This window comes from Balearica regulorum, chromosome 9 (assembly GCF_011004875.1).
Source record: "Balearica regulorum gibbericeps isolate bBalReg1 chromosome 9, bBalReg1.pri, whole genome shotgun sequence".
NCBI classification, from domain to species: Eukaryota; Metazoa; Chordata; class Aves; order Gruiformes; family Gruidae; genus Balearica; species Balearica regulorum.
Genome location: NC_046192.1, coordinates 16856164 through 16881649, shown reverse-complemented (window position 1 = coordinate 16881649; position 25486 = coordinate 16856164). Strand labels below are relative to the sequence as shown.

Sequence of the window (25486 nt, the reverse complement as noted above, 5' to 3'; positions counted from 1 at the left end):
TCCTCAACTGCCATGCCGGGTGGTTTTGTTGTCAGGAAATGTTGCCTCTGCAAAGAGCGTGTGGCACAGTGACTGAGCAAGCTGAAAGGTGGTAGAAATACCAATGAGAAATGTTGTTGTAGCCAGAGCTGGAGGAATGTATTCTAGGACAGAAAGGCAGGCATGTTTTTATGTGTCTTCTGCCATTAAACTCAGTCTTTGCAGGACCATTCCCCACAGTTATATTTTTCCATTTTGGTTTGCTGATGAAAATGCAGGGTGTTGATTAGCTTTAGCGTACAAAGAACAGGTAAGGAAGAGCATCTGGGAAACATCATGTGACATTTTTAGGGTTTTGATTTTAGTAGTGTGAGAGGTAAAATAGAAATGTTTGGGAAAGCTGTAGCAACTCCAAGCGTTTCTGGAGCCTGCCGGTGACAGCTCCGCCAGAGATGCTGTACAAACTCCTCTCTCTCAGTAGTCCCGAGCTACAGCTCCTTCCCTCTCCATCTCCTCATTTCCGCGTTTCTCTCTTGCCATGGAAACAACCTTGCATCTTGTCACGTCCCAGGTCTGGCCCTCCTCTTCAGCTCTGTGCCTCCACTCACACCTGACTCGCTCTACCATTCCTCCCCGATCTGTGGCTCTGCAAATTCCCCTGGTTCTGCCCTGCAGTACCCCTCTGTGTTCCCAAGAGATGCCACTGCTGAGCTCTGTGCAGATGTTCAGGCATCGGCGCTTCCCAGGGGTGGTGGTAGGGAGTGGGATTTGGTCTGTGCTGAGGTCGGGTGAGCCTCTTAAAGACCTTTAGGTAGGGAATACGCTTTCTGCATGGAAGTAAACCCCATTTGGCTTCTATGGCTGTATTGGGCCCAAGCAAAATTACAGTTAAAAGACTTTTCCTAAGGCCTGATGTGTACAGGGGACACCACATTTTCTGATGCACAAATTCTTATTGAAAAACAACAAATTACGTTCATTTATCTGTATATGGACAGTACCAAAATAAACCTCGGAACTCATCCGGGAGGGATCTGCATGCTGGAAGTTCTCTCTGCAGGGTTTTGCAGCAGTCTCTGGGCAGTGCAGATTATTCGTTGTTCAGCTTTTTGTGTTATTCAGGTCCTTTTTCTGTATCTGAGGTTCTCACTTAGGAAGTGCGTAGAAGGTAAGGTGTCCAAACGAGGAGGAGGTTGTTAAAAAAGAAAGAAAACCCACGGTCATCCAGCCAAATCAAATACCAGACATACATCTGGTAGCCTTGAAGGGAAGGTAAAAGTGGGCCTAATGGTTTGGAAAATGAGATTGCAAACTTCTTGAAGGCAAGGACCTTCCTCCGTGAATCAGAACTGCAGGGTCTGCCCAGCTGAGGCTTGCCTGCCCCGTGGACTGTGGCCATCAACCGCCCCAAAAATGTGCGGACTGAGGCAAAGTCCAGATTTTCCTCTTCTCAGCTTTGAGAAACATATAGTAGATTTTTAACGTGACTCATTTCTGCAGAAGCCAAACCCAAGCCATTGACTTTCGTGTAGTTTTATACATCCATTTTGTTGACATTTTGCCAGGCTCGCTGGGAGATTCTTGAATTCTCGCAAACGTTTTGGCGTGCACCCCTTCCTATTACAGCAAAACAAGCAAACAAATTCAGAAGTATGTTATATGTTTAACTTCTGCACTTGGAGCTTATTCAGGCTGTGAAAATCGACTGGCCAATTTTAATTTTACTATTTTTTTTGGTGGTGATTTCCTAATAGCTTCACAGCCCGTGTTCAGGAATGCCTTCTCAAATTCAGAGAAGCTTGACTGTGTGCTTAAACTTCATTAAAGTTTATAGAACTTAAGCACACATGTAAAATTAAGCATATGCTTGTGTCTTATACAGCCTTTTTGCAGGTGACACAAGCAGCTGCATATGGATTTCCAACATGTGATTAAATTCCAAAAGGAGTTTTTAAAGACAGTTTTAGTCAACCTTAATTTTCTGAAATTGGTAGCTTTAACAAAACCTATCTTTTTTGATTAAAATTGCCTGAGACGTGTCCCTTTTAAAAAGCTCTTCATTTAACTGTCACAATATACAGTCTTGTGTGGGATAGAGTTTGTTCATGTAAATTTAATTTCCAGTTAAAGCGGTACAAACACAAAGTAATTTCAGTAGATCTTTATGAACGCGGCAGTGCTGTTGTTTTCTCCCCTCTGTCGATGTGGGGGCCAGGCAGAGCCATTAAATTCTCAGCTGTGCCCTTCTGCATGTCACAGATCATAAAGCTTCACCCAGTCACCCAGGGAGACCAAAGGCATCCAGCCTTGATCCGCAGACATCAAGAGATGGAGAAATCTTGGAAGTTTGTTCTAGCATTTAATTACCTGCAGTATTACACATAAGTGAATATCTCTGTTATTTGTAAGTAGAATTTCCCTAGCTTCAGCTTCCCAGCTGCTGTGTTTTTCTGTTTTGCTAGATTGGACAGTCTGGTGGTATCTGGCATTTTTCTTCTGTGAAGCTGTTTAGGTATCACTATCAAGCTACTCAATCTCCTTCATAAGTGAAACCAAGCGAACTCTGTCTCTCGTTGTCAGCTGTTTCTGCTTTTCTGGGGTGTCTCTCAAGTTTTTAAAACACTGCCTTCCAAACTGGACACAGTTTTTCAGTGCCAGACTCATCAGAAGTGTTGAAAAGAGTAAAATCACCATCAGCTCTGCGCTTTTCTTGCTCCAGGATGGCGCGGCACCTAGCAGGAGCTGGTGTTTGGTGTGGTTTTCCCCCATGGAATATAAATCCTGAGTCGGGGGGCTGGATGTGACAGCTTACCCTGTGTGTAGGCGTGTGTAATTCATGGCTTGTCAGACACGTCCTGTGCTGTTGGAGGCATCCTCCTCTTTCCTCTTTTCTTATGCCAGAAAAGAAAAGAGGAAGATCACGACTTGGGCAGGATGTGGAGGTGAAGGGAGTCTTTGCTCTTGGGCATCACGATGGGACCTGGTTTAGATGTAACTTTCATGTCATACAAGTCAGTGGGAAGGTCTTCCTTTCTTGCAGCGGACACTTAATGAGCTATTTGGTTTCTACATTGATTAAACTTTGCAACTGTATTGGGGTAATTGGTTACTCTTTGGTTATGGTTCCCCTTGGAGGCAGATGATGAAATATCCGATATCTCCTCTCAGTTCTCAGTTTGTCTGCAAGCAGCAATACTCTGCGGGGAACATCAGCTCTGCTTGATGGCTAATTAAACATTAATTTGTGACGATATTGGAGCAGATTTTAAGTTGGCGGGGGAGTGGGCAAAGAAAGGGGAAACTTTTAATAGTCACCATAATTATCAATAACGAGTCCTAATGTAATTGCATTAATTAAAAGAAAAAGGATATATTCCCTGCTGCTGTAAAGTTAAAGTCAGTGAAAGTCGTGCTGGGTCAAAAGGATTTCATGGCCAGCTGTTCTTGCCCCGTGAACAGAGAGGTAGTGCTGTCCTGCTGAAGGAATAAAGAAAAAATTGATATATTCCACTTTATATTGTATATTCTGCTGATGAACAAGAACGTTTCACTAATTCAATTTAATTCCCAAGGACAAGTGATTGTAACTCCACCCGGAGAATATTAAATTGCCTTAATGGAAAAATAAACTGGTTTTATTCTCCCCCTTCTCTCCCCGTCTTCCCCATTCAGTTTTCAAATAACTTTATGTGCCTCCTTAGTTTATTAATACACTTCTCATCATGCTGCTGATTTTGCATCTGGTAGCACTTAACACAGACAAGACTCCCAAAGCTTTTGATCAGACATGTTAAGTAAACTATCAGGACTGTTGGGTCTGCTGCTCTGGCAGATGTCAGCTTGTGGAACTCCTCCTCTCTCTTCATCCCCTCACTGTTCCTTATCAAATCCATCCTGTCACTTTCATGTGCTTGAGGATCACGGTGCCTCTTCCCAATGTACTAGCTGGTCCACAGTATGAAGATCCTCCAGTTGACTGAATGACTTTTGCTGTTTTGCTGTTTTTTCAGTAGCACTGCGGTTTTGAAAACCCTTTTTAGCCACCCTTGAAATCTCCAGAACTTCCTCCCGTGAGCAATATGCACCAGTCGGAAACCTGAAAAAGCCGGGTGCAGGTTTGAATGCCAGAGGGTAGGGGTGTCAGTCTGTGATGTGGGGAGCAAAGGGCTGGATAACACCATCCTGGGGCTGAGGGGACTAGACAGCACAGGACCTCTGTGTTGGCATCTCCAGCTTTGGGGCACCTACAAGCACACACCCAGGCTGCAAGGCAGATCTTGTTGAGTGCTGCCCTGGTTTTTGGCTGAGGTAGAGTTAATTTTCACAAGAAGCTGGGAGGGGACTTGGCCAGGATAGCTGATCCAAACTAGTCAAAGGAATATTTGATACCGTGTGATGTCATGCCCACTCAATGAGGGGGGATTGCTGCTCAGGGACGGGCTGGGCGTTGGGTTCCAGACGGTGAGCAAACTGCGTTGTGTATCACCATCTTTATATATTCCTTTATTAGTATTGTTATTTTCTTCTTCTTTTGCCGTCCTCTTAAACTGTCCTTATCCCAACCCACGAGTTTTACCTTTTTCTTCCGATTCTCCTTCCCATCCCACTGGGGCGAGTGGCCGTGTGGTGCTTAGTTGCTGGCTGGGGCTAAACCACGACAGTACTTTGACCTCTTTGCTGCATCCTCTTTACTCCTGTCACATAATTGCCTCCTGTTGTCCTCAAGGGTGGCAATGGGATAGGGAGTGTTATACACCTCCTCATGGGCTATTGTCCGTGTCCTGTCACAGCCACTCGGGTCATCCACTGCTGGCCATGGACCCAGTCCTTCAACAGAGCGTGCCCCAGGCCGTGGAACCTGTGGGTAAACCTCTGTGATGAAGCTTCATCCTTTTTTTGTTTTTCCTCACTCGCCAATATCCAGGGCCAAATCTTTTTCTGTGGTCTTGAGAAGTCTGGACAACCCATGGGTGTTTGTGGCAAAATCTTCTCTGCGGCATTAGGGGCAGGAGCTGTTTGGAAGGGAACATAGTCCTGGGCTCTGTCCTGCCATTGCCACTGCCCATCCACACTGGCGGCATCCTCCTCCTGCGTGGAGCCGAGGTGCTGGTGTCTGGAGTGGGACCCTCTCAGGACGCGCCAAGGGCAATGGTTTATTAAATGGTGATGGAAGAAGGGCCACTGGCCCACAAGCCAGGGCTCAGCATGGTGGCGGCTCGGCTCCAGCCCTCTGATTATGTGAAATCAGGGTCATCCTGTAGTGAAATTGCAGCTGGAGCTTAGAAGTCTTGGACAACAGTTTGTTGTCTTCTGGCGTGTTTTGTTAGGGCTGAGACAGCAAATACAGAGAACGAAATGTCCATTAAGGAGCTGGGTTGGCCCAGTGAATTAGTGTCTTCATCTGGTAGCCAGCAGGAGCTTGACTGTGTCTCTGAGTTGCAGCACCTCACTCCCACCTCTCTACCTGCTTCCCTTCTTGGGGCTGGCATCCAGTTGACAATAATTTCCTTGGGACAGGGATGATTCCTAACTATTGTACGTGAGCGGTGCCTGCAACACTGATCTCTAGGGAAATATAAATCTTTATTGTCATACGGATTCATAACTGCAACAAAGTCTTTGCTGTCTTTCATATGTGTCCCAGGAGGCTGGGCGCGATCGGCCGTAATTTCTGTTGTCTCGGCTACAAAGAGGGAAGAAGTGGGTTTCCAGGTGTTGGTCCAAGCCCTGGCACTAAGATGATGGTCAGTTATTAACCTGCAGAGACTGACATATACCCACCAGCAGAAGTGACTCCTGGCTGGTGTCAGCTGGCAGACAGAAAGCACAAGTGGAGGCTTTGTGTAAGAGAAGACAAGAATCTCCCATCTATAGAGAGCCAAATCAGATCACCAATGGTCAGCACTGAGTGTCCAGAGAAAAATGTAAAAAGGGAAGCACAGAACATTTTTTTGTTAAGTATTTTGGTGGTTTTCTTCCACGTGTTTCTCCAGCTGCTTTTGAAGTCCATGTAAACTCATAGCAACCACAGTGTCTTGCAGCAGAAGTAGCTCTGCAGCTTAGCAGCGTGTTATGTGACGAAACACCTACCTCCTTTTCATTGTTTTGAGACTGATGCCTTCTAGTTTCATGCTTTTTTCTTCTGCTGTCTGCTTTCTCTTTTGTTCTGTATTTTTTAAAAAGTTTATTGTTTATCCTTTTTATAAGCCTCCTACACCACAGTGAGTTTATAAATTGGTAGTTAAGGTTTTGCAAGATGTCTCCTGGCAATGCTTAGCAAATAACGTTTCTTCATCTGCTTGTACATTTGCCCCAGCTGTAAGCCTGTGCAGTTCTTTACAACACCTTGTTGCTTCAGAGATAAGATCAGTTAATCCTAGGATACCCAGGGCTATTTGCACTTTACATGGGTGGAGAAATTGAACACAGGGACGGTGGCTGCTTGGGACCCAGGCCATAGATCTGGGACTGAGCTGAGCCTGGACCTCAGGAGCGCAGCCCCCTTTACCCTGCTGTGTCTCCTGCCGTTTGCTGTGGCACAGCTGCTGCTGTGAACTTTGCCAAGGCCAGGCATTTGCCACATTTATTGGCCATTTTTGGGGCAGTAAAGTAGGCTGGTGTTTAGTGGATGATTGTCCCCCACCCCATTTGAGTCCTGTTCCAGGTAGGCTCACCTGCCTCCTTATGGGGAGATCTTCAAAGTGGTTGTAGAAATATGTTGCTCAGTTAAATGACAGCGGGGTCCAGGAGGCACCGAATAATGCCTTTGAACAGCCCACTTCAAACTTTTGAAGTGTTTTCCTTTGGTCCGGCTAATATCCAGCAACACAAACCAGGTAAAACTATTCCGTGCCTGAAAAAAAAGAGTAAGGGAAAAAATAAATCAAAACCTAACTTCCCTTTGGCTTTTATCCTTGATGTCATCAAAAGACTAAAAAGGATATTTCAGGCCTGGCTTCAGCCTGATGGAACAGCAGGGAAGTTCTTTTCTATTAGATCCTTGATACAATCACGTCTGGTGAAATCACTGCGGTCACATCTGCTGAAATCTTCCATCATTTCGGATTTGTTTCAAAAGACTCAATCTTTCTGTTTTTAAAGGGCAGGACTACTTTTCCAGCCCCTCCTTGGTGCCTGGAACGGTGATTAGGCATCAATCAAGCATCTGAGACCCCCCCTTGCCCCAAATGCTGCAGTCAGCTCTTGTCTCCATGTGCGTGGTTGGTGGGGCCGCTTCTTGGGACTGTTTTAATTTACACTAGGGAATTTGAAGGAAAATGTTTGCACTTGTCTTTAGGCTCAGGGGAGAATAGACACAGCAGCTCATCTTTAGGTTGCCTCATTTTCCTGATAGATGCCCTTGAAGATGCATCTTTTTGCCACTGCAGTGTCTTTTTGTGCTTTAGATGGCTTTTGTGAACTTGGAAAGAAGACTGGGAAATTCTACAAAGAGAGAGAGATGGGGTAGCAAGAGTGTGTGTCTGAAAAGGATCTTGCCTCTGGCAGTGGTATTGTTAGAGAAAGTGCAAAGAAAGAAAAAAAAAAAAAAGAAAAATTAAACACCAACCCCAGCCTGAAGTATATCAAGACTGAATCGCTTCTTTTCTTCTTCCTGGTTAACATATTTCACAGTCTCTTGTTGTATGTATAGTGGATGCCATCAACATCAAACATCTTTCCCTCCTCTCCCCCGCTTGCCCCCAGCTAAAATAGGAAATAAGAGCCCCATCCTTCTTTCTCTGTCTGCAGCTCTGTCTAAGCCCAGTGCCTGAGGCCATGGAGTAGAAAGATGCTAACTCCTTGTTTGGAGAGCTGTTTCATTTGCTCTTCCTACCACCTCAGTGCCTACTTGAGGATTTCAACAGCCTGCAGAGCGTGGCAGGCGGCTGCTGTGGGTGCAGCCTGGTGGAAGCAGGCAGCGGTTGCTGAATTTATCAGCTCTGCCGCTTCGTCTGTGGCTCACTCACATTTACTGGAGAAAAAGACAATAAAGTCTTTCAGGGTGAAAGTCCTTATTTACTACCTAGCTGCTCATAACCCTTGATTTGCCTAAATTCTTCCCTTCCTTGCTTCTCTTTTACTTTAGTCCTTCCTTTCCATGACTACCTTTGCTGCAAAGGGCTTTTCTGCTCCCTACTTTTCCCCATTCTTGGATGTGCAAATGCAAACAGTGTTTGCAAACCTGCTGCAGCCCAAAGAAAACTAGCCAAGCACCTCAGGCTCCCAGTAAAACCAATGTACCAGGAGCAGAGGGCACTGGAGGCCCCCAGCCCCTTTGTTTTGAGTCATTAGCTAGAACCTTTCTTAATATCCTTGGTGTTCACCTCCATTGTTCCACTTGTGAGTTACGAGGTTATCAGTGACTTGTGATAGCACAGCGTGCAGAGCGAGCCGATGCTACGGGGAAGGCTGTGTGCCTAGCTGTAACTCTGCTATCTTGGACATGTCCGTACATATATAACGGCACTGCATTTCCCAATAATGACAGCTCGCGTTCCTGGGCTGCAGCTCAGAGGATGAGCTCGCCACAGCATTCATGAAACACGCTCAGCTCAACCTAATTTAGAGAAGGCTTGAGCAAGGCTAAGGTGGATGGAGAGAAGGTGGATCTTGATGCTGGAAAATTGCACTACGGTCAGCAAAGTCCTGATGCTTTGAAGGTGTTCAGGAGTTTCGCTGTTGCCTTGGTTTGGAAGAAAATATATGCTGGAGTCACTTCTAACCCACTGTCCATGTAAGTCAGCAAGTTGCTACTGCAAAGCCATCCTCCATCTTTTCCTGACACAGCAATACCACTGGGCATCAGCATGATTTCCTGTAGAGACTCAGAAGCCAACCTGGCAGCGCAGACCACATTGCATCTCTTGTCCCAGGGACTGATGACTGTCCCAGGCTGCAGCACTGCGTGGCAGCAAGCAGGGCAGGGAGACAGGGGAAAACACAATGAGAGAGACGGCTGGTCTGGGTAGGGAAAGGAATTTGGAGCAGGAGCTAGGAAGGACATCTGGGAGCCAGATTCTTCTCTTTGAGCCCGTTGCAAGGAGCTGGCTTGGACAAATGAGAAGCGTTCTTGTTTCTCTGCTGTAATCTGCAAAATGTGATCAGAGTAGGTGATCTAGGTTGTAGGGAAAGGTGGCATCTAGGGAAATCATTGTGCTTTGCATGTCTCCTAGCTTGATGAATAGTCTTATGGCCTTTTTAGCACAGTGAGGCCCTGGGTTGCTCTCTGCACTGCATGTTCTGTGTGGGGTGGTGCGGGGGGACCCGTGGCACTAACTGGTGTTGGGTGGTAGGACTAGCAAAATTAAAGCCAGTTTTCATTGGAACAGAGTGGGTTGATGGGGCTCAGGAGTGGATTACCATCACAGCTGCTTTAAGCTGCGCACCAGGAATTCAGGGGTGGACAAAACAAGCCAAGCAGTGAAGCTCTCTGCTGTTTTTCTCTTTCTTGCTTTGCAGCGGGGACTGAGCCAGGGGATAGGAGTGTAGGCGTTGCAGAAGTTCACGTGAGTGGATAGTCTCTGGCATGAGTAATTTGTTGGACTGGGTTGGCTTATGTGTGCTTTTTGTCGAACTCACGTTGGCTGGGCCAAAGATAGCATCCTTTTTCTTTTTAAACCCATTTTTCCATATTCTGCTGGCTGAAAGGGAGGGTGCGCAAGCAACATGTCTGCAACAACGCCATAAATCTAGACAGAAATAGAATTAGCAGTTCTTTCTGGTTCCGGTGTTTGTATCTGCGAGGTCATGGGCTTAACCAGTCTGGGTTCCTCGGAGCAGAGCTCTGTCTGTGCGAACCTGTTGTGCCTTGGGACCTGGTGCTTCGGTTTTGTTCCAGAGCAATATCATAAAACTTTTATAGCAACGTCGTGACGAAGAGCATGAGAAGAGAAATAACTTAACCCTCTCTTGCTAAAGTTAGTGTGGCAATTTCTTCATCTCTTTCCACATGCAGCAAATCCCTTGGTTGAGTCTGGATTGCTGTAGGGAGAAAAATGCAAGATTTGTGGAGATGGGGAAGAGAGAGCAAGCAGAAACCTGTCTTTGTGAGGATTACCATTTCTTAAACATACTTAAGGTCCAGTCCTGTCCCAATAGGCCCTTGTACACATCAGTAGTGTTCTTTGTTGGCACTGTCGTACTGCATTGTGCTCCAGCATTTGTAGAATTGGGCTCTTAATCTACGTTGATTATGTTTTAATTGAATAAATAAATCTTTTACAGAGCCCAGAATCAATAGAGATGTTTCAATGCTATTTTATTTTATTTTTCTGGGTTTCCTAAGGACATTTAACTTTCACAAACTTAAAACTTGTTCTGTAGCATTTGCTAGTCAGCTATTGCGTAATTGTTCTGGGGAATGAGAACCTGGGAATAATATGGCCCAGAAATGCTAAGAAACAGAAATGAAATCAGCTGATCTTCTCATCTGCCACCATTCCTCCTCTCCAGGGTCAGGGTACCAAACAGGCTATGTGTGGGCTCCAGTTTTATTCCTGGGTCTGCCATTGTCTTGGTTTATCACCTCAAATGTTGGGGCCTTGGGTGCCCTTTGCATCTTACCCCCCCTTTCCAGGCTGATTTTTGGCCGCTTAGCTTAAAAATTCTCTGGAGTGGAGCAATCTCAGTTTTTGTGTCTGGGAAGCCTGTGGCTGCCCTGTACTTACAGGCCAACAACTGCAGGATGGAGAAAAAACAAACGAGAACCATGAAGTGCACTAATAGTGGAAAGGAAATTTTACTTTTGCAGATTTAGAAGTCCAGGTGCCTACAGCTAGCCAGGAGTAACGGTCTGGGGTAATTCCTGTGAAAAGTATTTCTTTTTTTTTTGAACAATAGTTTGGATGGAAACACTTTGGCTCTATAATAAAAAGAGGCAAGAAGAATTCAGTTTGTAAGTAGTTTCTAACCTGACTCTCAGACTTTTAAATGATGTGTTCTTGCATGAAGCACATTGGAGCTTCCATTTTCTTGTTAGTCAAGCCAAATTTATTGTAATCCAGTAAGATTTAATAATCATTAGGAACTAATGAATGCCTCAGCACGTATAAGCTTGGCAGATCAGAGCCCGCCTGCTTTGCATAGTCTGTCTCTCTTTGACCAACTTGCCACTTATGTGTCGGATTGATGACTGGGGAGTTCTGTAAAACAGGTAATGATCGAATGTTCCTGAAATGAAATTTAAATAAAAAAACTATCTGGAACAGCCAGTGAGCCAAAGGAAAAGGCAAATTTTTTGGCTTGGAAAATCGAAGTAACTTGGTGAGAGTGAAGGCAAACAGAGCTGGATTGTCAGTGGGAAGGTACTGGTATGGTCTGAACAGGCTTTACAGTTGAAATTAGGTGCGTTGTTAGGTAATTCTTCAGTATTTTTATTATTGTAGTAGTCAAGCTGTGAACGAGCTCTTCTGCACTGAGCTCTGTAGTTGCACGTACATGGAGAGACTCTGTCTGGGGGATTTGCAGATAAGTCAGACATGGAAGGACAAAGAAAAATATTGACACTGACTCAGGTTGAGAGAAGACTTTCATTGTGTAATATTTCACTTGACTCAAGAACTTCAGTTTCTGCACATGCCCTAAATGTGGGCTGGCTCAGTGGGGCTAGCTCCTGGCACCTGCATCGATAGGGATCCTTAGGGATCTCATTCCTGACGGAGCTGTCTCATTTCCAAAGCACTGAAAAACATTGAGGAGGAAGATGTTTCCTAGCTTGTACCTGCCTTTGTGCACTGCTGGAAGGTACCACTGTTGGGTTGGTCCTTCCCAGAGGTTTTGGACTAGGTTGATTTTTCAAAAAGCATATGAATGAGTCCTCTTTTAAAATGCTTATTCTAGCACGGATTGCAGTGCAGCCCTTGAACAGTGGCTTGGGGATTATTCCTGTGATGCCGAGACCTGGCTTTACTTTTGGAGGTGGGTGGTGGTGGTGAAAATTCATGTCTCTTCCCTTCCGAGTGAGCTTCCCTACCAGCCTGGGTACAAGTGGGGCTGGGCTGTTTTGAAAGCAGAGACAAAGCAAGATGTATTGAATCAGAAAGGGTCCTGGCTGTAGGTTGGTATTTGTTCTATGCATGGGCTTTCCTGCGTAATAGCCCTTTTCACAAGGACCTTATTTATGTTATTTTGTGACTGCTTAGTGCGAATCACGCGCTTTACCTTGAATCTGCTAGAAATTAGCTGAACCTTTTCACTCCCCCTTGAAGAAGCTCATTTTTTCAGATGGGAATTGTGAAGAAGTGTTGAATCAGACAGGCACAGCTACCAGAAATTGATGTAAAATAATAATAGGTGCAGGTGGCCAGACTCCGGCCACTGTGGCTTGCAGCTCTGCTCTGTTTGTGCTTTGCCTGGGATGGGGATGTGGCAGTAGAGATGCTCTCAGGATCCAGGTGCTCCAAGCCTGTCCCCAGCTCTGGCTGCCCAGCCAAGCATCCTTCAAAAATAAGTCTTCTCCATCTGCAGGAGCGGGGATTCTCCTGCCTCTTCACCTCAGCAGCTGATTGCACCCTGCGTTGTGTAATCCTCCAAGTTAATTTAACACAGTGGGGCCATTGTGGGAAATATATGAAGAAAAGCCCCACAGCAGCCTAAATCCGTATGAGATGGAGGCTTGCTGCTGGTTCTAGGAGACAGTTATAGCATTTCAGCCTGTTTGTCCCTGCAACCCAAGAGTTAGCGCTGGGCATGGTAGCAGCTCTATGAGGACAGTAAGAAACAATGTGCCAAGCCAAGTGGTTCGAATAACTGGAACTCTTCTTTCTTCTTTAAGGTGAATCCTGGTGGCAAGACACTTGAGGAGAGGCGGTCCAGTTTAGATGCAGAAATCGACTCTCTGACCAGCATCCTGGCCGACCTAGAGAGCAGCTCTCCTTACAAACCTCGGACTCAACAGGTTAGTGGCACATTGCATAAACAGCAGGAAAGTGGCCAGCATCGACTGCTGGAGTTAATTTGCTAACTGCTTGGTATTTGTTGTGAGCAGGCATGCCAGTTCCTCCTGATAGCATCCAGATGTGGCTGTCAATGGGGAGAAGGGTGCAGCCGCTCTGAAGCAGACACCGGCTCAAAAGCTGCCGTATCTCTATCCCGATTGTTAGCTTGCCACAGAGATTGTTAGAAAAATACTTGCAAAAAAATGACATTTCATTTGCCTCCACTTTCCACCAACAATAGCTTGTGAATTAAAACCTGCTCAATTCTCAAGTACTTTCACGCTTGTATTTTCTTGTTTTTCTGTTTTGTTAACTTTTATCTGTCACACTGCCAGAATAATCCAGATATCCATGTCTCAAGTTGTTTTCTTTTGTTTTTGTCGTCTAATCAGTGGCGACGAAGTGGCTTGGATCGTAGCTCAGCTGTCAGGGTGGCTGTAGCCCAGCAAGGCAGACTGGAATTTGCACTTACTCTGCTGTGTCTAGACGAGGACTGCAGGGGTGACAGCAGCTCAGCTAATTTTTGTCGCTCATCTAGGTAGTCCTTGAGTGGAGCTATTTAAGTTCTGGTAAGATGTCATCTATTTATCAGAGGAAGTGGTGACACCCCAGTGGCACTTTAAAAAGGGCAATTCTTGAAATCTCTAAAATCATCCCAGATGTGTTTGTGTCCAGTTGTGCAGTGCCTTTACTTCCTAATCTCATGACTGGTCTCATTTCTTATACGTATAGCAGGTCTGTAGGCCTGTATGCAGCTATATGTATATGTTGTGTTTGTCTTACCAATGTCAACCCTAAATAAAACCCCAAAAGTCAAAAGAACCAAAGGGAAAGTTGAGTGATGCAGTGCACACTGATATCCATATAGGCCTTCTCTTTAATTTGGAGCTTTTTTGGTTCTTTTCATTGTTGCATTTATTTGAAGTAATTGAGAAGCAATACCTTTGGAGCAGAACTAAAGTAGTGATCAGAGTTTGTTTAGATTTGCTCCTGTTTAAGTATGTGAACTTAGGAAGAGCAGAGTTAGATCAGATTTGCAGACTTTTGAAAGTGTCTGTCTGCACGCAGAGGCTCTGGTGTGGTGGCCTGTGTGGTTTCTGTCCCTTCTGCAGGGACCTTCCAATAAACTCTTCTTTCATTCTAGCAGCATGTACACAGTTGTTGCATAAACTTACAGACTTATCCTGGAAAAACAATCTGATTTGGGTCAGTCAGTCAAAAAGAGCAACAACGTAAACGAGATACTATTCGGTCCTTTTCCCAGTGGGTTTTTGTTGTTGCGATAAATGAGACAAGTTTTAACAGTGATAGTGCTCAGGCACTGTGTCGAATATCCTGTGTTCATTTTGTCTGTGTGAGCCAAACACATATGAATGCACACTGTTACTGGGAAATGCTTTATAGTGTCAAAACGCTCTGAGAGTTAACTAGAAGAGATTTGTACTCACTATTTTCCTTGGCAATGCCTGCGGTCAGCTCCAGCGTCTTCGTAGAGACATGTAACTTCTGTAACCAGTTTGCTGAGCATTTGCAGTTTGCTGACAGTACTGCTGACTGTCTCCTGATACTTATTCCTTTGGGATCTGGCATTCTCTGAATAGACTGGTGTGTGCTATGGCTTTTTGCCCACAGTTCAGGTGGGGGCTCTGAAGACTTGTCCCCTGTACCCAGGAGCGACGGGGTGCTGCTGCTTGCTGGTGCATTACAATAACTTTGTGCGATCCAGTGGGCAGAAGCAGCTGAATTTCATCTCTGGGACCAAATCCCAACTTTCTTTGTTCAGTTTATCAGACTTTTGAGGATTTATTGGTTAACATAATGAAGTCCCATGAAAAGTACAGCTACAGCAACTTCTAACTATAGCTGTTAAAGAAAGAAAAGCCAGACTTGAATGTATCATCTGCTGTAATTAAAGAGTACTCAAACAAGTCCTTGAAAGGTGGAACTAGAATGTAAAGCTTTGATATTTTCCTTTGTTTGATCTGTACTAAGTATTAAAACTGGTGAGTCATTTGATGGTCTTATAGTAGGATAACAGATTAGGCTGCAAATTGTGAGGTACTTACTTAGAACATCAGCACATTTATTGGATTACACCTTAGCTGACCTTCCCAAATTTATCAGGATAATGGCTGCAGATAGGAAAATAGAGTTACGACTTGTTTTCAGAGAAGACGTTTCCAGTTGTGCTTATGCGGTTAAAGCATTATAATAATTTTACAGGTATACCTTGCCGTTGGGGATACTCCTGGAATAACAGAAATTTTATTGTTAGGTTTCTTTTTTATTTTATCTTCAAAATAGTTTTAAAGCAACATAAACTAAACTGTAAAATAGTCCTCTCACACTGGAGTAGGAGTGATAGCGGGATAATGACAAGCAGTTTATTTAACATGCCCTACCCATTGGCATAAATTCACACAGAGGGAAGCTCTTTAGATCCTTGGTAGGAGTTGAGGATTGCAGTGAGACACACTGCCCTGGGAGGTGCCTCTGAAGCAGAGAGATTTGTACCCTCCACAGTAGGTTTGGAAAGTCCATAATGCTTCTCAGAATGGGTGGGCCAGTGTCAGCCCTGGACAATTCCCCTTGGCCAGCGGACCTGCTGTTGAGGACATGAATGAGTATTGTTCTTTGCACCATCCCTGTGTTGTTTACCTGGGCATCACTCTGACGACAGTTTTTTGTGCACCGGGCAGGTAACAAGGACACTGCCATGAGCTAAAATTCACCACTGCTAATACAGGGCAGGGAGAGATTTTTGATGCCTGTGGTTGGCAGCACCCTCCTTGTACCCTGTGGTGCTGCCTAATTCAAGGCAGCTGAGCTGGCAAGTCACCCAGGTCCTGCTGGCTGCTTCCCATGCCTCAGGCAGAGGTGGTAGGATGCTGTTGTCCTGCAGACCTGTGTTGCCCTCTCCTCTGAAGTGGTAAGTTTGAAAAGCATTTTTTCAACATCCTTTATGGAGCAGAAAAGATCTTTCCTCCTCATAGCAGCAGGTTTGGTGGGAATAGGTCCTTACGTGAGTCTAATTGCCCCAGTGTGAGTCAACCCTGATGCTGCTGAACCTCAAAGTGAAAGATGCTCTCAGGCTTCGTTTCTGGTTAGTTTGTGTCTATCTTGAGGCAGCTGTTGAGACTCTGCTGCAGCAGAGGTTTTCTAGGCACTGGTAGTTTACTTCATACTGGCCATCAGCAACATGCGTGTCAGAAGCAGCTTTCGATCACCATCACCTCATCCCTGGGCTGAGCCCGTGACTTAGAAGTGGAAGTCTCTCTCTGACTGAGTCACAGAAGCAGTCAAAAGTGATTAAAATGCTAGGGTTTTTTCTTTCAAAATTGCACGTATCACAAAGAGCAGAAAGTTAGAAAACTAAATCATCTTTAGCTGCAGGACAGCAACGTCTAAGGATGCTTTCTGTCATGCGAGGTGGTGTAGGAGAGACTGTATTTCAACAGTTCAGCTGGAACTGGAGTTTTAGAAGGGACCAAACATCACCTGAGCTTGAGAGGTTTCTGTGTGACCTTCACCAGCACAGCCAGTTCCAGCCTTCTGGTGCAGTGAATTCAAATGGAGAACGAGACTGACATAATCTCAAAATTACCATAACTGCCATGGCACGTTAATAGATGAGCTTGCCTTAGGTATTGTTTGAAGAACTGCAGATGCATTATGAAAAAATCTAATTAATATTTTCCTCCTGTTTGGTAAAGCTTAGAAATGCTAGTGTGATGAGTAAAGTACAGAGCTCCTCTTGTGTAGCTGCAATGTGTTTTCTGTTTACATATCACACCTTTTAAATTGCAGTAATCCATTGGAAAGTTCAAGAGGCAGAGAACCCATACACTTTTCAGTAGTAAAAGGAGCTTGTATAGACAAGGCATTTAGGTGCATAAAATCCATGGATGGGAGCAGGGGCTATTCCTAAATTGGGTGAACCCCAACTAGGGGGCCTGGTGAGTGCTGTGGTCATCTGGCTCCTATATTAAAGGGTACTTTTCCCAATTTTTACCTGTTCTGCTTAAATCCTTGCTTAAGAGATGACTGCAGCAAGGCCTTAAGCAAAAAAAACCATGCCAAATTTCAGCTCATAAAATAAATGTTTGCATTTTTTTTAAAAACAAGAAAACTTTGGGACTCTGGAGACAGGGCTTCCAGCAGAGGCTGTGAAAATGAAATACTGGAAATAGCAGCATACGAAAGCTCAGGATTTTTTGTCCCTGCTGTGAATTATGTATTGAATGCTGATTGCTTTGTCTGGAATTGGACACCTACCTTCTGAAACTCTTGAGTTTTATCCTGAATTTCCAGCAGATTGTCTGTTGGAAAAATTGGACTTTGTGGGAGGTGTACCAGGCAGTAAGATGTACCTGGTCCAAAGGTAATTAGTCTTTTTATAAAAGCAAATACTGGGTGGTCAAAATTTATGGAGTATTCAAATAGCAAAAAAGCCCCATGCTTTGATGGTCAAGATCAAATCTCCTTGTGCACAGCTGTCAGAGACAGCTTGATCCAGAGGGGATTGGGCTGGCACTCTGGAGACATGTTTCATTCCTGGCTACCACCACTGTGCTAAATGACCTTGAACGTAGCATTTCTACTCTGCTTCCTCTCAAAATCTCTTCTGTCCTTGTAGCTTGGCAGCCTCTTCAATGTGATTTGCCTCTTTGCTACCCAGGTACATGGCATCTAGAAAATGAAACCTTGGTCTGAGTTGAAGGCCTTTAGGTGATGTGGTTGTACAAATAATGAAGGAGAGAAAGAAATTATTTTTTTCATCTAACAGATGGGGAAAATGAAGGCAGTTAGGTGAGGCATCTAAGGATTCATGCCTATGTCCCTGTCTCTGTACCATTGCCCCCAGTACTAGACGTCTGCCACTATGTCAGCCTAAGTGAGTAATATTTTGAAGGAAAAGCAGCTCATTTTCAGTGTTATCTGCAGAACAATAAAAAAGTAAAGAAAATCAAATTAAAAAAATCAGTGATACATTTTCATTAAGTTCAAAACATAGTGGGAAATAATGTCTTCTAATGACTGGAATTTAAAAGGGATTAAAATGTTTGACAGCATTGGTTGTTACTCCATCACTTCTTTTGACAACCAGTTGGGGATAACAAAAGCAGTGAAAAGGCAATGGACATATTTTCTTGCAGAGTGATGGGACAGGATTGAACGGTTTCAGCTGTAGAATGGCAAACCACAAAAGAAAGCAAAATGTTGAGCACTGAGGACTCCTAGGAGCACTCTTCCATGTGCATTTCTAATTTTAGTGCCCCACTTATAGCTGTGCCAGGAATGCACAGCTAAGAGTTCGGGTGTTTTATCTTTGTTTACACGGAGCTGTATCTCCAACCATGAATAAAGCCTCCTACTCAGCAAAGAGCAGCACATTCCCCCAGCATTGAAAAAGAGCTCTTGGTTTGGGCTGTGGGATTGACATACGGGCTCTGTGAAAAACGGATCCCTGAATCTGTATTCAAAACAGTCCATGCAAATTTGCTAGTCCAGGCTCAGAGTCTGGTTTCCTTGTTCCTGTTACTTGCCTGAGGCTGGCTTCTTAGATTGGTACGCACCAAAAGGATTTTGCAAGTGCAGTCCATGGAGTATTTGCTAGCATCCCACTTGTTGTCAGGAATGTTTTTCTTTAAGAGAGAAAATTTAGGGGTACAAGCAAGTTAAGATTAGTTTGGTGGGTTCAGAATTAACTCCCCTTTCCTGTCTCTCTGACAGTGAGTTTGTGGTTCCTCAAACCACAAACGGGACTCGGTGGGATTCGGCTGTTTCAGGTAATCAGAATAGTGCTGAGTCTTTTTCAGTGCAATTTGGGCTGAAATCAATGGCTTAGCTTCTGCTGTCTTCAGATATGATATCTGAGGTAAAGTGCCCAGGCCTCTTTCTGCTGGTTTGAGCACATCTAATATGTGGGCATCTGCACAGATTTACCAAAGAGGCTTCTGAGCCCAGCAGCACAGCATGGTAGCCAGGCAGTGCTTTCCCAGTGGCAAGGGGCTCTCTGTTTTTGTTCATTTGAGGTCGATATATTTTGGTTTTTGTGGGCTTTTCAATCTTTCTGGTTGTGGGACAGAAAGGCTCATTGGGAATAGGCCATCTACTGAAACTGAGAAGCATCCCCTGTCCATCCTAAAGTGTTGATGACCTTTTAGTAGGACCATCCAGCTACCCCAGAGCTACGTGCCCTACACAACACTTTCCATGAAGGCTGTGAGTTGCTGCCATTTCCCCACTGACTCAGATGGCTCCTGTGGACACAGAGGGACGGCAGTGTCTGACAGAGGTGTGCCCAGGCTGGTGTTGAGCTGGTGAGCTCCGACGCTTGTCGCAGTGCCGGAGGGCTCACCGCAGGGCTGCTGGCAAGGGCTGTTCTCAGCAGGCTGTGACACTTTTGCCGTAGTCACAAACATCAGGAATTACACAGGCTGTTTTAAAGCTGGGGTCACCTCTGAGAGCGGCGCTCCCGCTTCTGGCTGCAGCACGCTGGCTTTGTGCTGTTTGGAAAATCCGGGTGGATTACTTAAAGTAGAAAAGGAAGCATCCCATCTGGAGCAGTTTCAGTGGGTTCCTCCCAGCACTCAAGAAGCAAAGACTCTACGTCCAGGAAACTCTTTTTCCTGCAATTCCCTTCTCCAAAGGCAGAGTGACATTCCACCCCGTGTGGGTGGTGTTTGAGATGGTCCCAAGGTTGAAGCTTTCTAGGAGCACCACTGCGGGTGTGCTGGTTGTGATCAGGGCACGTCTGTCACGCTGTCCCTTACACGCCTGTGGGCAGAGGAGCGTGTACAGGGCAGGGCTGTTCAGCTGCGTACGTGTGGGTTGAGAGGCATAGTCAACAAATGATTTCATGTATGTTTGGATTTGACTTTTCTCTACAAGAAGGGGGGAAACCTTCCTGCGCTCATCAGCTTCAGCCGGCTCGTACGGCAAACTGACGCTGCTCTGATTAGCAGATGCTCGAATCGGTTGCATCTGCTGGTATGTATTAAACCTTAATCCTTTTGATAAGAGCACGTCCATGAAGATTTTTAAAGAAAGTTTTCTGAGATCCCAGATTATCAGCTTGTCACAGATGAACAGGATGAGTGACCTTTGCAGGGTATTATTTCTTCTTCTTGTACTATCATCAGAGTGAAAATAAAGCAGCACTACTCCTGCTGTTTCTTTTTTCTTATATATAATCAAGTTCACAGAAATCTCAGTAAGGTTTACTTTTCCCTTTTCCCCTTTCTCTTTTTTGCATCCATTTGGGTTTTCTGCCTACGTGCTTGGCTACAGCTTTAGATGACAACTAGTATTGGATATATTGGACTTTAAAATCTGTGCAGGCATCTCAGATTTGTGTGTGGATAAACATTTACTTTGGGAACAGTGATAAAAAGCAAATAGTACCTCATAATTTGGTCTTTTTTTTCATTCTGCATTTGTGATTATTTTGTTGTGAGTAGTTGAGAGTGGGGCTCTTACTCTCTAAAGCTGTTCAAGGCCTTCTACCTATTGTTATGTTTTGTTTTCTATTTTTTTTCCCCACAATGGGACCAAGCTACTGTATACCATCATCTCAGGAAACCTGTCATAATTTCCTCATCCTCGGTTTTTGGCACTCGCCGTGGTTTGGCAGTCATCTCAAAGGGACCTGGCGCACTTCACAAGCTGTCCGTGTGTCTAGCCAGCAAAGAGCAGCCGCCTCTGGGGCAGAGACCTGCGTTTCACTGGGACGCAGACTCTGCTTGCATCCTTGCACGGGTCGATGCATCCGAGTGCTTCAGCGGCATTAGATTTACCACCACAACAGCAGCCCTGTGAAATACGGAAGTAGGCTTGCTATTTCACGGGTGAGGAAGGAACCAAGGCACTGGGAGATTAGATGGCTTAGTTTGTGCATGGGTCACCAGAGGAGCTGAGGCCAGACCGTAGGCATACCAACACGGATTTATCTGCCTCTCATAGCACATTCTTGTGAACGGATGGGCAGAGAGTACATGAAAACATCCCCTGTCGAGAGGATTTGGAGAGATCTCAGGTGTGGGGAAGTGCATCCATCTCTGTCTTGGAGTGTGTGAACCAAGCAGGGGTAATAAAAAAACCCTTATGTTTCTTCTGTGGAAGAAGCTAGCCCATTTTGAAATGAAAATGTAGTTGATTAATTCTTCCCACCAAACACCCATCGGTGTCCAGTAGTTGGCTGCTCCCCAAAAGCGGCTGCTTTTAAGTGGGTCTAAGAGAAGGGTATGTGCGTGCAAAACTCAGTAGTTGGAGAGGAGGGACCCAGACCTGTCTGTTGGGGAGCTGTGGTGTGGTGCTGCCCATCCTCGCTGTGGCCCGTGGGCTGGCCAATCCGCAGGCGTGCACAGCGAGTTCTGGGCCTGCCGCATGTCTTGCAGGCAACCTGAACTTTTGCTCTTCCAGACTGTGCCGTAACCAGGATCTCTGACCTGAAACACGGATTGTTTGACTGCTATACACAGATAAATGCCAAGGCTAACACTGGGGGGAGAAGGGAAGCAGGAGGGGCGGTCAGGAGATGTAACGGAGGAGAACAGGAAGGGTCAGAGTCTGCTCAAGATGCAAGACACAAGTCCATAGGAAATTAGGCTTCCTTTGCTCTGCTCTTGATGGTTTCTGTTCCTTTTGTGTTGATTATTTCTCTTCTGCACACACTAGGAACCAGCTGTGTTTCCCTCCCTGTTAGGGAAAGGGAAATAGTTCAAAGCCAAGGGAACAGCACAGCAATTTAGAGAAACACCTGCATGGCAATGCATCACTTGGGACTTTGCTCCCACTGTGGCCTGCGCTGGACGTCTTCCCGAGGCTATTCCCACCAATGTGGGAATGATGAATTTCTGATTTGTGCATTACACTCACAGCAAGGAGATCACTGCCTTGGTATGCCTTCAAATTGCCTCGAATCTATCCAGAGACCATTGAAGGGCAGGTGTAGATCCTGCTGACGTGAGTTACTGTTGAGTTGCGCTCTTTAAAAGAGGAGGGCAGCTAACTTCTGTGGTTGCAGTTTCTAAATACATTTGAAAAGTGAAGGCTAAAACACACTAGGGAGCCCTAGCATTTAAAGTATGGCCTTCACAAGTTTGTCGTGGTTCCTTACTGGTGCCTGTTTGCGCGAGCGCTTGCAGCTTTTCACGCATTTATCCTTGTAATGCCCTAAGGAAGGAGAGGTTAGATTCTTCTCTGTTCTGCAGATGGAGGGCTGAGGCACAGAGAGACCGTGCAGCTCGTTGTAAAACAGGACTTTGGACACACACCAGTGACGTTCTGGGATAGTGTTGTCATTTGCTGGTCTGTCCTGTCTTTCATGGTCTGTTTTGACAAGGGTCTGTCTTACGAGGGAGAGAGGACCCCCCCCTAGAGCCCTGGCTGGGCTGTCCAAAGGCAGAGCAGATCTGTTCCCAGCCTCATTTCAGGTAAGGCTGCCTGGAAGAATCTAGAGCCCTACAGAAAAGTGAGAGCTGGCCATGCAGTTTCTACATTAGACCCTGCTACCAGTGCATAAATAAACACGATACATTTATAGCCTGAACATATCTCAGGATTGTTGCAAGATGTTCCTAGTTCAAAACCGTTAACCATTAAAGTAAGAGGCAGATGCATCTGTGGACGGTTTAAGGGGCTGTGTCTATATTTTCTCTTATTGATTGCCTTTTGCCTTCCTGTCTGGAACCTTTTGAGAGATGGCTGCGGTGCTGAGACGCATTGTCTCTTTCTGTATATTAAAGCTGCTTAGGCTAAAAAAAGCCCAGCCCACGCCCAGCCCGTATCTGAAAGCTATGAATTGATAGATCCTTGCTATAGCTCTTCAAATAACTGTAAATTACTCCAGGCTGTTACAGTTTCATTGTAAGGAAGTTCCTTCCTTGACTCAGACTTCTTTGCATCACAGTAAAATGCAATTAGGTGACGTACATATTGTGGCTTGGAAGCACTTACAATTTTCTCAGCCTTATGTTGTCAACTTTTGCTCAATAGCAGGCTTGTGAACTGTGTCACTGTGCCTGTGTTAGCATATATTATCACCATATGGTGTTTCAATAGTGAATAGGAAACTTTTATGAGTATGTAAAAGAGGATAAAATGGAAAAAAAATATTACAGCAAGATAAACCTAACATGCTGCTTCACGGCTGAAAGTGAGCGCTCTAACTAACTGCTGTTTCTATGGGAAATCAATAATGCATTGGTCCAATGAGTATTACTGCCTTCTCCCACAAATTTAAAAACAACGACGACAAAAACCCAAACCAACAACAAAAAATGGACCTGGCCAGAAAAATGAGATTTTGATGCAGTTGCTATAAATATTTCTGCCAATGTTTGCAGTTTGAGAGTGATTCCTCCTGTCCCAAGCAAAATATTCAAAGCCTTACAATGAATTCTTTGCTCGGAGAGTAGTTTCATGTGCATAAGTACAGAGAGAGCAAGGGCAGGTTGCACAGTTTTATGGCATTATACAGGTAAAGACAGATAGGATGGTTGCAATCATCTCATCTGGTTGTTAGCATAACCCAGGTCAGAGACCTTGCTATCTTGTCATAAGTAGTGCTGCTGTTTATCTTTGGGTTGATGAGAGACTGGGTATGTTACCCCCCCTCTGGAGTGATTTGTAAAAAGTCAGTAAGAGCCCATTGCTGTCCGAAGAAGCTCAGAGCCGTGAAGAATTGCCATCTTGCATACCAGCAATCACTCCAGTTGTCCTGGAGGCTCAGGCAATTTTGATTCCCCCTTCTAAAACCATTAACTCATGATCCAAGGAGAATTCAAGAAAGATGGGAGGCACAGTTCTGTTTCCATCTGGCAGAAAGCTGGGATGTGCATGCACTGTCAAGCTGTGATTATCAAGAGGGGAAGAGAAGGTGTCGGGGTTGATTACTGTGCTGGTTTGCAGGAAGACCAACTGTGCATTACATGAGATATCTGTGCAGTTGAGACTGTTTTATAGTCTTAAAAAGTGATGGATAAGCCGCTGTTGTTCAGCTGGGATTTTTTTGAGCACTATATAGTTCAGCAGGGAGATAGTACAAATATTGTATTGAACTCTATTTAATCTTCTTCTGGAAACATTTTGAATGGAGTATGCATCAGCGGCTGATGTCCAAAGTGCAAGACAGGGGAACTGGCTGTGGAACAGGGTGGCCACAAAGGTCATGGTGTTTTATGAGGCCCCAGTGAGAGAGAGCTGCTACCGTGCTCGAGACTGCACTTTCCACTTTGCATGAAAAGCTGCGGAGATGCAACCACGCAGAAGATGCAATCAATAAGTGCTTCTTTAGGGTAAATGTAGATCACTGTTAGGTTTTGGAGGTATCTGGAAGAGCCAGCACCCCAAAGCAGGGCTGTATAACACTCGAAATCATCAGGCTTTTTAGTTTTTTGGCAAGACTTGCCTTTGACACTGTTGAGTAATGTGGTCATTTCTAACTAATGGCAATAAAACTTCAGAGAACACCTGCTGTTTCTATATTGAACATATGTGTGCGTGCTCATGTAAAATCAAAATGCGTGCAGGTCTAGAGAATACAATTTATATTTGGCATCTTTCCTACAAATTGTATTTTAGAACAGCTTAAAGTCTTCCTGTAAATAAAATCATTTAAGAATTTAGCTCATTAACAAAGAGAAGGAGATGAGGTAAGGTATAAAGGCAAAGGAGGAAAAGGGTTTTTTTGTTTTGTGGGCTTTTTAAAGGCAAACCAACCATTTGACATTGGATCATTTGTTGAGTGTACTCAGTGATTTCTCAGGAGGACATATGGACAATCTCAGGAGACTGTCTGCATGATAGGAACTGCATGGAGCCAAAAGCAAAATGATGGGCTGATCACTTAGAAAGTATAAATGGAGGGAACATCTGAGGATGTCTGACTCTTTCGCTTATGAGCCAGTGCTGGATTATCCCCTATAATCAGTGCTTTCCCCAGCCCAGTTTCAAATAAATTAAATGTAAATATCTTATTGCTTTCTTTGGGTGATTATTCCAGACTGAAACATATACAGCTGCTAAGAGCTATTTGACTTCAGCATTTCCTTGCTTAATTTAATCTCCTTGTTCTGAGTGACACTTCATATATGTATCCATACATGTGTGCTCCGACCATGTGAATGCATTCACTTCCCATACCATGTCTATGGGTACAAGGAGGCTGAAATTCCCCAGTACAGAGCTGTAATAAAAGGACTGACAGACTGGGTCTGTAATATGCCTGACCTGACAATTAAGCAAACTTATTACCGTGTCAGCCTGCCAGATGGATCATCTACTCATGATGTAACGTGTATTGCTTCTGAATGTATTGGAGTGCAGTTTCCTATTTGATGTTTGTTGAGCTGAGAAAGGGAGAGGGAAGAGACAGTTTTATTTGAACTAAACCCACTCGTTTTAAGTGTGTTTAATGATAGCAATATGTGACAGATAAAATCCTAGGCCCTGGTCCATGTTTATTTTAATTTCAAGCAATGGGGAAAGATGGAAGAGATAAAATTAGAGGCTAAAAATGTCTCTTGTTGTAAAACAGCAGCTTGAGCCCTGAAGGGGCTTTCCTTGCT

At 44.7% G+C, this 25486-nt stretch overlaps 1 protein-coding gene across 11 annotated transcripts in view; it reads left to right on the top strand.

The window, feature by feature from the left end:
• The window catches only part of LPP (LIM domain containing preferred translocation partner in lipoma), a 334675-nt gene that overhangs the window by 167232 nt on the left and 141957 nt on the right, over positions 1–25486 (top strand). For all 11 annotated transcript variants that reach the window (XM_075761264.1, XM_075761266.1, XM_075761262.1 and 8 more), the window contains one exon: positions 12752–12874. In XM_075761264.1, the coding sequence (XP_075617379.1) occupies positions 12752–12874 (123 nt within the window). The remainder of the gene's footprint in view (positions 1–12751; positions 12875–25486) is intronic.